The sequence below is a fragment of the Vidua macroura genome, chromosome 5 (assembly GCF_024509145.1).
Source record: "Vidua macroura isolate BioBank_ID:100142 chromosome 5, ASM2450914v1, whole genome shotgun sequence".
NCBI classification, from domain to species: domain Eukaryota; kingdom Metazoa; phylum Chordata; class Aves; order Passeriformes; family Viduidae; genus Vidua; species Vidua macroura.
This window is the reverse complement of record NC_071575.1, coordinates 47,233,443-47,248,664: the sequence shown is the minus strand read 5'-3', so window position 1 is coordinate 47,248,664 and position 15,222 is coordinate 47,233,443. Positions and strand designations below refer to the sequence as shown.

General features: G+C 36.5%; 1 protein-coding gene across 1 annotated transcript in view; it reads left to right on the top strand.

The window, feature by feature from the left end:
* Window positions 1-15,222, top strand: part of DOCK4 (dedicator of cytokinesis 4) — a 218,492-nt gene that overhangs the window by 102,714 nt on the left and 100,556 nt on the right. Inside the window, exons 9-12 of the mRNA XM_053977046.1 lie at window positions 4,545-4,626; window positions 5,209-5,269; window positions 7,140-7,272; window positions 8,777-8,865. Coding sequence (XP_053833021.1) covers window positions 4,545-4,626; window positions 5,209-5,269; window positions 7,140-7,272; window positions 8,777-8,865 — 365 coding nt within the window. The remainder of the gene's footprint in view (window positions 1-4,544; window positions 4,627-5,208; window positions 5,270-7,139; window positions 7,273-8,776; window positions 8,866-15,222) is intronic.

Below are 15,222 nucleotides of genomic sequence, written 5' to 3'. Positions count from 1 at the left end.
ATTCTTCCTTTTCTGTCCCCCTTTGCTTATTGTCTTGTATTTTACAGTTAGAAATTTGGGAATGTTTTTTTTAAGTACATAACAGATGCAATACAGGACCTGACTTACTGTGAATCAGCTGGTACTGCTAAGTCATGTTAGCACATTTATCATTCAGTTATTCTCTGGTTAAGGATGTACTTTAAGGCTTTATGATCTTTCAGTAACTTATGATATGTTGTACAATATTCCTCTGTATTTCACCACTAAGTATGAGGGTAACATTTTGTGTCTGATCTGGGTTTTATGAAACCACTGACCCTTTAGCTGTAAATGAAATCAATTCAGATTCAAGTTCCTAATGAACATCCATTTACAGTGTTCTGGAATGTAATAAACTTGGTGGTGAATTATGTGTCAGAATTCTCTTATTGCTTCTCATTGTTTAATTTGAAAATCACTGTAACATATTTTGAAGTAGAAAGCATTTATAAAGATGTCTGAAAGTGGAGCTGTACTGAGAACTATGACTGTTTTGCCACAAGAATATGCCATGTGGTATAAATATGGCCAGATTTTTTTTTATAGTGTGTTTATAAATCATAGAGCAAACAATCTGTCTAGACTGTTACCATGTGACTGGTAATATTTTCCTGCTAATACTAAGGAAATAGGGGTCACATATGAAAATAGAACAGTTTTCAGCCATGTTCCTTTAAAATGCATCTGTTAAGCCTGCAGATTTGGAACATGTTGTTACTCTGCTAATACATGAGAACTTACAGTACAAAAATCCCTTGTTGACCTTCTTAAATTAATCTCTCCAGCATTAGTTATTTCCTTATTTTCAGTGGGAAGACAGCTGAGTTTAAATGTGTACGACATGTTTAAGTGGTGAGATTGGTACTCATGAAAAGTTTGTTGTAGTCTAAACTAAAATCAAGTTGTCTTAATAAAAAGAAGAGGTATTTCTGTTTTGTGGTTCTGCTGTGTGTATTTGCTGTATCTATGTATGTGTAGCTGACTGCTGAGAAAACTGCTGTGCAATACTAGCTCTAGGTTTAACCCTCTGAGATTTTTACTGCTGTTTGAGGCCAAACTTTCAGATCTTGGGAAGTCTGAATTTTGTTTTATGAAGGCTGTTTACTTTCCTTAGTAAAGGAAAGTAAACAACCTTCCAACCTGTTGGTCTCTACAGAAATCCTTGGAAATGGTATATAAATACGCATGCTTTATGTACATAGATATAACATTGCCATTTTTGTCTTCTAATCGCACAAGTCTAACTGCTTGCATTTGCTCCCTGGAAATGTTCAAAAATAACCATTTTAATCTGAGGTGTAACTGGTGCTGTCATATGTTTCTAGTTAAAAAAAAGCTGTCATAAAGCACCAAGCAAGGATTAAGATTTTGTTGTTGTTTTCTGTTTGCTTATTTCATTGCCACTGAATCCTCTGTTTCAGTGAAAGAAAATTTCAAATACAAATGACGAAAGTAGATCTGCATAACCATTACATATCTGTTGCTATCAGGATATTTCTTTGTAGCATACTTTTAGTTCTGTTGTGAATCATAATCTCATGATCTGTGAGTATAAGCAGAGCTTGAAAATTTCATATTGTAATGGATAGTAAATTGAAAGCTTTTAAAAGATGTGCCTTTGTTTGTGTGGAATATAAACTTAAATACAGAATATTCTCCCAGTTAACAGGTAAACTATGAAAATCGCTTATGAATGGTGTTATTCTTTGAACCAACATATCTAGCATTTGTTTTAAAGACAAAAACATAGTGAGATATGTACATATTACTTTCAACTTGTTATATAGATTGAAGATAAAGTGGTGAAATTCAGAATCATCTTTACTTGCCAAATTTTTATTGACACATACCATGTGCACAGAAGCTCTGTTACTCCTGGAATGGACTTTTTCATTTGTATCCAGTTTGGAGTGGTGCCACACATAATGGGGTCCTAAAACTTTAGCTACTTTGGCAATATAATTAATAATTCTTGTTCAATGTAGAGAGACCTATAAACAAAGTTCTGCACTTTTTTTTACTGTATTTCCCCAATATTGCAAATTAGCTAAATTCTAAATGAAAAGCATAATTATTTTGAAACCAGTTGTAAATCAACAGCAAAATACCAACTTGTTTCTCTGTAAAAATACACTTACATAAACAGTCTTTAAAACTCAATTTTGTTGTTCTCATGGAGACCTAAGCTGCAGAAGTTTGCTATATCATAAAAGGTGAATGAGAAAAACAGCATTTTGCTGAAGAAATAATATTTTCATTTACATTGATGTGTGAGCTCCCCTCTGCTGTTACTTAGGTTCTGCCTTTTATGGTGTCTGATAAAAAAGCTGTACAGCTAAGATTGCATAAAAGTTTTTAAAGAATCTCATTAAAAAGTCTTAAATATTTACTTGTTCAGCCTGGCTAGCTGGCACATAAAAACATAAAGCATTCTCCAGAAATAGCTCTCAAGAATTGTGCTCTTGAGTGCTACAGCATCTTGGGTTGTGTCAACAAGAACACAGCCAGTTGCTTATGGGAAGTAATCATCCCCTGCTCAGCATTGGTCAGACCATGCCAGTTTTGAGTCCTTCAGTACAAGACCAGTATTAATGAGCTGAAGTGAATTCAGCAGAAGGCCTCACATTTGTGGGCAGGAGCTCCTGCACTGGGAGGTCAGGTTGAGGCAGTGGAACTTGTTCAGACTGGAGAAGAAGCAGTTTTGAGGGGAGCTAAATCACAGAATAATCACAGATGCGTAGAATGTTTTGGGTCAGAAGTGACCTTTAAAAGTCATCTAGTTCAGCCCCTCTGCAATGAGCTGAGACATCGTCACAGAATCATTAAGGTTGGAAAAGTCCTCCAAGATCATAGAGTCTTGGAATCTTGCTGGTCAGACCCCTGTCCAACCTGACTGAGTATTTCCATGGTGGGGCATCTATTATCTTACTGGAAAACCTATTCCAGTGTTTTACCACTGCCATTGTAAAAAAATTCTTTCTTATTTCTAGTCTGAATCAACCCTCTTTTAGTTTATATTCATTATTCCTTGACCTATGGCAACCATCTCCAGTAAAATGTTTGTCCCCATTTACCTACAAGAAGATCAATAACATCAATAGCAAGACAGTGAGAGACAAGGGATACAGACTGAAACAAGGTGTGCATCTGGATGTAAAGAAAAAAGTTGAGGACAGTCAGACATTGGAATGGGTTTTTCAGAGAGTCTTTGTTGTTTCCATAGCTGAAGATTTTCATGACCCAACTGGCTAAAGCTCTGAGCAAGCTAATCTGACCTGATAGCTGACCCCATGTTGAGCAGGAGTTTGGACCTAGAGGCCCTTTGAGGTCCCTTTTAATGTGAATGAGTGATTCTGTGAGTGATCAATGCAGATTTTCTACAAGGCAAATGCTGGTGCAGTAAAGATTTAATTAGTCTCTATTGAGATGGATCTTATCCAACATATTCCTAGTGATTTTCCAGCTGCATTTTGAAAAGCTATGCTTGATATAGAGCAGTGGTAAATCATGTTTAGCTTCTGGAATAAGCAGAAGATGTGGATACAGCTGAGAATAAAAAACAGGTGTACTTAGAAAATTTAATTTGTGATTTGATCATAACAGGACATCCAGACCCATGTGTCTGGCCGGCTGGGGGTGAGAGGGTGAAGGGAAATGTCTATAACACTTACTTGCCTTTCCCATCTTCCACATCTCTCACTACAGAAATATGATTATTACGTTTCTTATGAGGCTGTGTCTTAGAGAAAATTATCTGAAGCATGGAAGGTTGGCTTTTTTATAATATTGCCATGCAAGAATTGCCAGGTTTGCATAGTTTATCCATAAATCCTACTATCTAATGGAAATACTTGAAAGAATAATTTCTCTTCCAATGTGGTCTTATGCCCTCTTCTATTTGGAAATAAGAATTCTCTGCATCTCCCTACTAGCAGTATTAATACTTGTATCAGCTGCAGCATTTAAGACCCCATAGTAGATTGCAAAACAGGATTTCAAAAATTAAATTTGCCCTGCTGGAACTTTCAAGACTCTTACAAAATTACTAAAATCAGTGTACTGTAGTAAGAGGTTTTAACAGAGTTGTGTAAGAAAAATGTCTCTTATGATCATCATCCTACGTATGAAAAAGAATATTGGTTGAATACAAACATGGTAATGTTGACATTTGTTTAGCAAGAATCAATACCAACTTACTACACATCTAATTTTTGTTCTAGGATAAATGGACTCTATAATTTGTGTTTCTCTGTGTACTAGGATGTACAGTATCACTCTTCCAAATGACAATTAGTCTTCTATTTTGTATTGAGTTTTTAGTAATTTTCTTAGGTGATTAAGTTAATCACCACCCTTCGCTAGCATCTCCCCTTTTTTTCATTCATACATACATTCATACTTTCAGAAAGATATTATTTCATTCATTTTTATCTTGAAAGATTGCATCTGGAAATAAGATCAAAATGAGATCTACTTTTGCTGTAGTGTTGTTCAACATATCTGTCATATTTGTTTTCTTACAGTGAAAGATTTTTTTTAAGACTGAATAGAAATGGTTTGCCAAAATGTCCAGAAAAGCCTGAAAGACACTGTTCTCTCTTTGTGGTGAGTTCTTCCTAGTCTCAATCTTTTTTTTTCCCTGGATGTTGAGAATAGAAGTTGGATTAAATTGTTATTGCGTGGTTGACTCAGAGCTGCTCCCTAAGCTTGAACATTGCTACGAACATCAACTCAAAAGGCTGGTTTGAGGGGCTGAAGGGTATGGATGAGCCCCCAATTTGAATGTTTTATGGCAGTATGTGGACACTCATTGAACTTCCATGTAGGCATATGTACCAGTCATTCTCTCTGCAACAAAGACCAGTTATGTTTCCTCCTTGTACTTTTTGTTTGTGCAGCACTCTCTATACGTCCAGAATATTTGGAATTGCACAAATGCATCACTATGTTCAAGGCACACAGCAAGTCTCTCGTGCCCTCCCACTGCTTTTGCTACATTACAGCAAATTCTAACCAGGATATTTTAGGATGCTCATTTTGAGTGCATGACCACCCATTTAAAGTGTTGAAGGGATTTGTTAATGCTGTGTAAATGAACTCATTGTCAATGAAGCTGTGTGTGGAGATCTCTTTAACTGTCGCATTTTAATCAGGAGTCATAAATAATGAGGTTCTGATCTTGTGCAGGATTTGGGTAGCAGTGAACTCAGGAAGGACATCTATATCACTGTGCACATTATTCGAATAGGTAGGTATAATGTTTTATTTGTTAGACATAGGCAGTAAATGAACTGCTTTGGGCTAGCTTTTGGGTTTGTTATAATAGCTATACTTTTGAACAAACTTTTGGAAAAGAAAATGCCTGTTTTTTGTTGGAAAAATTGCATGGATTTCTCAGCGCTGTTTTATGTTATTTATCAAGTATACTGCTAACTGAGTTTCGATGCAGTATACTTTGTTACTATCCCAAAACAAAATGAAAATGTCGAAGATGAACTGTGTTAAGATGATGGAGTTGTCATGGGGAGTCCATTCTTGTTCTGAAGTGCAATTTCAAGCATCCTTTGAACATAGAAAAGCTTGTCTGGACACTTAGCCTACCTCATTTGTATATAGTATCTGATGTATATCTGATATTGTTCAGATTAATTTTGTCTTCTCCCTGACTCCTTTAAAAAGGGGGAGAGGTGAAAAAAATGGACAGTGTTTCATAAAAATTGATCTCTGATGCTCTAGACAGATATAAGTCCTCTAGAAAAAAAGTGGAGGAGAAGAAAAGTATATGTTTGTGTACTTATTTTAAATCCTCTGGGCTGTACTGATGTGAAACAATAATCTTTGGGTCTGCTTCTGACATCTTCAGTATATTGTTTTTTTTTGTAATCTGCCTCTAGTTGCATTGGTGCAGTAGAAAATATAACTTTTCTTCCTATTTTTGAAAGACATTTTGGTTTGAAGTATAGTTGCTGTAACTTATGCTGAGTTCAGAAACAATTTGTTACAAAGTGAAATTTATTTTACAGATGTGAGAAATAATTTTCGGTGCATTTTTATGCTGATTTGATATTTCATCAAAATGCAGTGTTTTGGTTTTTTGGCAAGATTTTAGAAAATATATGGCAAATTCTGATGTAAGTACAGTTAGAAGAGTAAACATTTTAAAAATATTAAAGAGTAGGATTTTTCCAGTTGTATAATTTTCAAATATATTCACAGCCAAGTTTATACGTGAACCACTGAAATATTAAAAAGTTAAAACAACATTTATCTGCTTTGTGGTGTGAAAATGAATAATTACTTTTCAAGCTGCTGTGATGCATAGGGATATTTGGAGGAGACATTGCCCTGCAGCAACTGCAGCCATAGGTTTTTTTCATAGAAATTAAGACTTGGTGGGAAAGATACATAACTGCTAGTGCACAATTGAATAAAATTTATAGAAAGAGGGCAGTTTCAAATGCCAGGAACACAGCAGGAAGAATGATAAATTGTATTTAAATCAAATAGAAAAAGCTAGAAAAAATATTTTTTTTTCAAATCTCTTTTCCTTGACTGCCTTCTTTCTTTCCTTACCAAAAATTGTTCTTCTGCCTTTTGTCATCTTTTCTCCCTGTGTTTCTTCTCTTCTTCTTTATTTTCCTGCAACTGGTCAATTATCCCCTTGCTGTCCAGTTGCCTATAAGGAAACAGCATTTGGTTATCAAATTGTAATGGTTCAATCACACCTCTCACATAAATGATGGGTAGCAACAGCCACAGTAAAATTATTCTTATCAGACAGTGAATGTTGAAAAATCTGTCATGTCTGAGCTCTAAATTTAATTTGATAGTGTCATGAGGATTCTATGATTGAGTATTACAAATTGGTGTTCATTGAGTGAGGGTCATGAGAGGATGAGCAGAACCTCTGGTCTGTTTGGAGATCTTTCAAGATCACCACATACTTAGTGGACTTGCTGTACCATTTGCTATCTGAATGTAGTACAAAGATGGACCAGGTAGGTTCCCAATGGGAGTACACTTGGCATTGTCTGAGCTGGATTGCTTGCTGCCTCTCTTCTGTGGTTTGGAGAGACACAGTTCCATGAATTATGAATCAAATATGTTTTGTTTGGCAGGACGAATGGGAGCTGGAGAAAAGAAAAATGCCTGCAATGTACAATATAGACGGCCTTTTGGCTGTGCAGTCCTCAGTATTGCAGATTTGCTGGCAGGAGATTCAAAGGATGACCTTGTCTTAAAAGTCTACATGTAAGAAATGTTTTTTTCTTAATTTTTGAAAACACCTTAGAGTAATTTGCCTCAGAATCAGTGGTGTTAAATGCAGTGTAACTAAATAGCTCTAGCTCCTTTCTTTTCCAAAAATGCACAGTAGCTGGGGGTTTTTTGGCTTTTTTTTATAACAGTGTGGATATTTTGGCTAATTCTACAGGTGTGTTTATAAAGTGGGATAGCAGTAAAGGAAAGGCTACATCCTTTTAGGTATTTGTGTATGTATCAGCATTTTTGACATTATTCTGGGGCTCTCTTATGGCAACATAAAGTGCTTTTTGGACTTAAGCGCCTTGTGCTGCCAAGGCATCTAGTGGAAGTACTTTGTAGCTACAGAAAAAAAGCAGGCAGAGTATCTTTTTGTGAAATAAAGCAACTATATAATGGGAATATCAAAAATAGAGAAGGCAGTTAGTGCTGGAATGAAAAATCGAAAGTAGGTTTAAAAATGAATGTTTGATTAGATAGTGGATTTTGGCTGATAGCAATTGGAAGAAAGTTCAGTTTTCTAGTAGCAACTCAATGCATGCAATTTCCTGCTGATCTTGGACATGATAGTAAGAGCTGTTTTGTGGAGTGGTCTAGTCTAACTACATATACCTGAGACATATATTGTCATGTGTATGAGAAAGCTCTGCCCTTCCCAGGGGTAGCACTCAAATCTTGAAGGCATGGGTGTCTTTCCTCCGTCTCCATCTGTGGTGAATTAGAACTGCTGGAATCAGTGCTGCAGAAAAGCAGCTTAGTGTAACAGTGGGCAGGTGGGCTGGCTCTTATCTAGATTCCCAGAACATTAAAGTCAGATAAACGTTCACTCTTGGTTAACAAATTGTTAGTTTTGGCTACCTAATATATTTTGGGTTTTAAAAAAAAAAGCCTGTTCGTTTTAAGATAACAAAAACAATGGAAGAAGAATTATCACTGGAAATCAGATTTATTGCTCAGGGTAACTCAAATCTAGACTTTGATCATTAGAACACAGTCAGGTTTTCCTTATGGAAAACCAGCTATTTTCTAAATGTATACTGAAATGTAATTTGCTCTTTCATTGACTACCTCCTGAAGATAACAACCTTTTAAAGTAACTTTGAAGTGTATAGCACAGATTTTTCTGTCTACTAAGATCAGCTCTGAGTCTGTGTCTTCTTTAGAGTGTCACAAGATAAATTTCTGTGTGGGTTAGCCCTGAAAGATAGATCTATACAGAAATGAACTTGGCTTATACAGAAATGGTCATGGCTGAGTTCCTCAGCACAGTTGTTCCTGTCTTTCTCCTATCCTTTGCCACATGAAGCAGGTATTTCATGGTGCCTTTCTCAAATGGTAGGGGCACTGTTTCCATTGAGACAGGTAGTTTCATGGGGCTTTGTTAGCTCCTATTTGTTTCATGAGCTAAAGAGGATTTATTTAGGGATGTGTTGTAAAGTTGGTCAGATGAACTTCTGTTCCCATTTCAGAATTAAGAAAGTTATAATTTTTCCAGGTGCAACACAGAGAGTGACTGGTATCAGATCCATGAAAATATCATTAAAAAGCTGAATGCACGTTACAACTTGACAGGCTCCAATGCAGGTGAGTAATTTGCTGCCTTTCTGATTGCATTCTTAGGGGTTTCTTAGTTTGCAAAGGAAGTAGCTCTATTGTAAAAAGACTAACATCTATGAAAGAAACATCTTTGCACGTAGAGAAAAATAGATGAAAATGTACAATACTGCTGTTCATGTACACATTTTAAAATAAAAAAAAAAAATCACTGAATTTTCCTCAAGGAGCTATATAATATAAACACATATTCTGTGTTGAGGAGCTAAAGTTTGCTGGAGTTCTGTTCAGTTCTGGAGCTGATCAAATTATTGATCTATATTGCTTGACATTTCTGCTTCACATTTTCACGAGGAATATAAATTTTGCAATGGACATTTCTGTGGTGTTTTAGGAATGGTATTCCCCAGTTTAGTACTCACAATTAAAAAGAAAACCAGGAGCCACTCTCCTGCCCCCTTTGGTGGGATATGCAAAAGGCAGAGATCTTGAGGTGACATGAAAACAATTTACTGGAAAGAGCAATGAGATGAGAAAAAGAAACAGAAACAGCAGCAATACTACTAACAAAAGTGTGCAAAAGAGGGTGATTCACATGCAAATGCTCACCTAGGGCTTGGGTAACAATCAACAACGGTGGATGAGTTTCCCCTCCCTCCAGGCTCTCTCTTGACCTGAAGTCACACCTCTCCTTCCTGGAACCCAGAGTTCATTACTTCCACACCATCCATGATGTAGCTGCTCATGAACAGAAAAGCAACTTAGAATAGAATAGCAACTTAGACAAGCCCACACAGCTCCAGACCTCACACCCCATGGCCAAAACCAGAACAATTATATATTACACTTCAGAAAAAAATGAATGTACAGTCTGTGTTCCAACTGGTAGCTTTGCATTCCAGCTGAGCAAGATGCAGAGTCGTAATTTCAGTGCCTACCAATAGTCCTCACAATCAGCTGTACATTACTGGAACTGTCTGAAAGAAATTTGTATGTGAGATTAAAGGAATGGGACACAACTGACCTTTGTTATTATGAGATGGTGGTTTGACTCACAAGAGATGTTGAATTTGCATTTTTTGTTTTCTTTTTTTAATATCAACTTGCTAACTTTTTCTGCATTCTGTCATTCAAAGGGGGGCTCAAACTTGAAATGAAACCTGAAATGGAGACTTATGAGTCTGTTGTCCCTGTATTCAAATGTCAGTTTTCCCTGTGAAATGTCAATTAGTTGAAATATAACCATAGAAAAATCTCATTTTTGAGGTTCCAGTATATGGTATTTGTAATGACATTCATGTAGTAGATTTCATACTTCTTTAACTGTATTGGACATTGCAGGCTTCTTTAACTTGATTTCAAGCATAATGTTTATCTTAAAAATATATGTTTTGCCATCTTTAGTGGATAACCAAGAAGCATATAAAAGCTTACTTATCAAGACTGAAGTTATATATTTAACCATTTCTAATTTGATTATTTTCTCATATAGAATCTAGCCACATATATCCATATGTTTAAGGTTTAGAATATAATGAATCTTATTGGACACAGCGGGTATAAAAATCATGTTCTGAAAATAGAAGGATACATTACTGAGTAAGTTTAATGTTTGGTTTCTTAAATATATTAATCATATTCATCAAGAAAAACTTACACATGGTCGTTCTGACTGTCCATATAATATGTGCTTGCTCTGTGATACGTTGCTAATCCTATTCTTCTCTCATGAAAAAAAAGTTCACAGTTAAATATGCAGTTCTTAGGAGACATTGGATAAATTGGAATACTTTTAATTATGTGAATATTCAACATGAAAGACGTGGCACATGAATTTTTTTACATGTTGCAGAATGCTGGAAACTAAAGGTAGCAAACAGAAGATTCGTTGCATTTTGAAAAGGCTTGTCAGGGTAAGGAAGGCTAAGAGGGAAGAGCAGCACAGAATTCCAGTAGTGGATGTGAAAGCTGGAAAGAGAAAGAGGAAGTGAGCAGTGATGCCACTTTGAGTACTGAGCGAGTGAAAGATAAACTATGGAATGTTATTTATAGCACACACATGAGATTAATTCTCCTGTGACTCCTTAGCAGCCTGAAAAAGCACTTGCAAGATTTTAGCAACATGTTCAGATACTTCTGCTGACACCTCATGGAAAATATTGTTGTTACACTACTTTTTATTTTTCACTTGCTGTCTTTTTCTATGATAGAGTTCTGTGGCTGGTTCTGAAGCCTCATTAGCTTTGGCTGCCACCTTGTTGTTGTCAAAAAAGGATAACACCTTGCATTACAGGAGAGAGAAGTCTTTTCTCTCCCTTAGGAACTGTTGTAGGTATGAGCCAGATGTAGGAAAACTTGATTTTTTGGTTTATATCACACTTACCCTTTTCAAATCACCTTGAATACTTAGAAAGGAAGCATAGTAAAAACAACAGCAAAGATGCTTCAGACTATAGTCTGTTCTGTAAGCTTGTTCCCTCTTACAATTTCTTTCAAGTCAGGAGATTTTACATGCTTTAGTTCCCACTAATTGTTGTGTTCTGTGTTATCAGATAGTTCATAATATTCTTCAGGAAAAAAAGAGTCTTCAGTTTTTGTGGCAATCTAAAAAGTAACTCAAAATGTACTTTGAGTGTCTTGCATGTAAAATGCATAGTGACATACTATAGCATTTGTATTTGCCACTCAATCCTCCAACATCAAAAACTTACCTTTTCTACTTCAACTCATGACAGTTCTTAAGTGCAGAGTCCTCTTATTCTCAGCTTGTGTGTCTAAAAAGGATCACATAAAGACAAATGACTGTCATTTGTTTATAAAGCCCAAAAAGGAGCCCCTTTCCTCTTCTTAGTGGTACAGGAATGGAAGGAAGGATGTACTCTCATGGATAATTTAGTATCCTTTGCTGAAGTGGGAACTGGAATGTGATTTCTGTATGAATTTCCAATCTAACAGAGTGGAGTAGCAGGTAGTGGATGCAATTCCCATTCACCACTGGCCTTTCAGCTGTGTAAGGTATCATGTTTCTGGAAAACACCTGGTTGCCTGGTGTAAGAGATCAAATCAATATTGCGAAGGCCAAATTGTACAACCTTTGCTGCATTTAGTAGCTTTGTTATTTCTTACAGTGAGTTTCTGGTATTTGTGGAATGTCATTATTACACAAACCAGGTTTCAGTAATACCTGGAGCAGAGCTGGCTGTAAAATCTATTTTTTGTATAATATCTTTTTCTTAGAATTAGAAGCTGGTTACTTTGTTTTAAAATGCACAAAGCAGTGGAAAACCTTATATTCCTGCATAGACATCACATTTAATTGCATCAATTTTATGAGGAAAATAGCACATTTCTATTTCTGTATCTGTAGAATCAGAGATCTGATTTGGAAAAGGATTTTCAGTCAGTCTTGCATGTCCCAGATGAGCATGCTAATTGCCTGGCTTCTCCAACTTCCCTGCAGCAACTATTCAACTTTGTATATGATCTGAAAATATTCATGATACCATGGGGAAAGTGGAAGTGGCTCTAAAGCGCATAATTTTCTTAAGTGTGATCTATATTCATGTCCTCTTACCAATCTCTCACAAGAGAGATTTAAGCCTGGATCTCATGATATATATGAATGTTCTCCCCAGTGAGTTTCTTGGTAAGTATCATATTTAAATGTCGATGAAATGCACTACAAATTTTCTTCACATTCCTATGAAGAGAAAGACTGAATTACTTACTTTTAAAGGGATGCAAGACATTCTGTTTTACTCTGCTTTTCCCTTTGGGCTCCTTAATAGTCTCAAGTGTAAGCTTTTCTGTAAGTGCTGATTAGGATTTCCTTATAACAAATCTTGAAAAGTTGCATGTGCCTGATGCCATAATTCTCAGAAGCTGAGAAAGGGATACAAGTGCTTTTCAGTTGTGACAGCAAAGGAGGTAAAAATCCTTTCATGTCCTATAGAGATTAAATTACTGATGTAAGAAATTATAAACACATCTAGCTGCTCTGTAGTTTTGAACTCGTGTGGAGTCCATGAAAATAACTAATGTAGTGGGAAAGTCTTTCTCTGTGCCATTACCTTGGAATGGTCTGATGAATTAGACGAGAGTGATGTAACCTAATTGCATTTTTACTGAGTGCAGTGTGGTTTATTCTGTGGTACCAATGCCAAACTTACTTTGCAACTCCACTGGGAACACTGTTAATTATACATTAACCTTAATTGATGTGAGTGCTTAAAACTAGAATTCCTTGGTTGAAGCATGGAGGACTTGAAGCCCATGTGTTGACAGATGTTTGCTAACAATATCATCATGAGAAAGGACAATCTGTCATCTTAAGGAGGAAAGTTATTCATCAGATCATACAGTGAGTTAGGCTGGAAGGGTCCTCAGGAAGTTTTATGGTCCAACACCAGCAGAAAAGAGGAACCCACCTCAAAGTGAGATTGAACTCTTTTGAAGTTCAGTGAGGTTGTTCATTCAAAGGCAAATAATTTTAACTTTAGTTTAACCAACCTAAAGTAAGTTTCATAGACCATTCTTCAGATTAGGGAACTATTTTACCTCATGTGTGAGACTTTTTTTCTCCACAGTATACCTGTCAGTTGCCACTAAGTCTCAGTCTGGCTCAGTGGTCATACAAGGCTTGGTCAGAAAAGACACGAGGTAGACCAGCCCACTGCATGAACTCATCTGACAAGATGTAAGTTCTGGGACAAGTATGACAATGGAGACAGCTGGTTAGAAAAAGTGATATGTGCTTTGGGGCTTTCTCATGCCTGTTTACCTGCATTCAGCAGCCCCTTGGCACTCTGATGATATAATTTCTCCATGGTTACTGTCAAACACTGAGAAATTTAAAGGAACAAATAAATACTTTGTCTGTTTCATTTCCTGTTTCACAAAAAGTAAGATTTGGCTTACAAATTCCTTGGTTTGGAGCAGAAAGCCTGTTAGGATTATCAGACCTTGCAGGGGAGAAACTGCAACTGCAGAGGCCCATTAATCAGGGAGCATCAGTTTTTCACGGTTGTGAAATGAAGAGCTATAAGAGATCAAATGCAGTGGGGAATTGCTAGCTCAGTAGAAGTCTACAATATTTCTAGGAATAGGGCTGTGCTAGCTTGATGTATTTTCTAGATACCAGAAGTAATGTGACTGTGTTTACATGACACTACCCCAGCAGCTCACAGTGTTACCACACTCAGAGTTGTTGAAGGAGAGCTTTTTCTTGTGAACCAGCACAAGAAATCTCAGATGGGAAGCTAAATGTGCATTCCCTGCTAGAAACAGCTATGACTTTTAGCCAAAAAGAAAGCATAGCTTTACAGTGGAGAATTGACTGGAGCAATGACTGGGGAACAATGAGGGGAAATGATAGCAGGAGTAGTAACATGAACTTTACTGAGAAGGTAAAAATACATCACTTCTAGCTAACTTCTGGGCATAAAATTAATCACAGAAAAGATTTCTGATGTTTGTATTTTATCAACAAAGTTCTCAGGTGTCAGCATTTCTTTGAAATGTGTTTTTTTATCTTCATATCACTAGCATTTAAATAGCAAATGCATTTGCTTAGTTACTCTAGTTCTAGGACAATTTATAAATCTGTCATTTTTAATCTTTGTTTTGTGACAAGGAGATTATGTGTATTCCAGTTTGATATGTTTAAGAATTAGTTGTCACTGAAGGCTGCTGTTTGAAATACATTTAAAATAAGAATATTGCTCTTATCTACTTCACTAAGTATACAGTGAATTAAGGCATTCTTTTTTGTTCTCAAAAAATGCTAAAGCCAAAAGATTACCCGCATAAAGAATTTTGCACATAAAGTGTTGTTCCAAGATCATTTGGCCCTGAAGAGATAAGGGTGTAATAGAGTTAAATTCATGTTGTTGTCTTCAGTGTTGCTAAAAGATTTGTTTTCAGAGAAGAATGAAAAATGTGCCATTGTGATACTGCCAGGGAGATCTTCTATTCAGTAGAACTGTGATTTGTTGTTCAAGTCAGTACTGCAATGATAGAATCATAGAATCGTTTTGGCTGAGAAAGGCCTTTAAGATCATGGAGTCCAACCATTAACCCAGGGCTGCCAAGTGGGTCTTCTAAATATCTCAGGGATAGTGAGCCAAGCACTTATCTGGGCAGCCTTTTCCAATGCAGTTTCCTCTTATTGCTTGTAACTTGAGAGTAGAGAGGGACCCCCATTTCACTGCAACCTCCTTTCTGGTAATTGTAGATAGCAATATGGTCTCCTCTCAGCTTCCTTTCCTCCAGATTAAACAACCCCAGCTCCCCCAGCTGCTTCTCATAAAAATTGTGCTCCAAAACCCTTCACTAACTCTGCTGCCCTTCTCTGGACATGCTCCAGCCCCTCAGTCTCCTTCCTGTAGT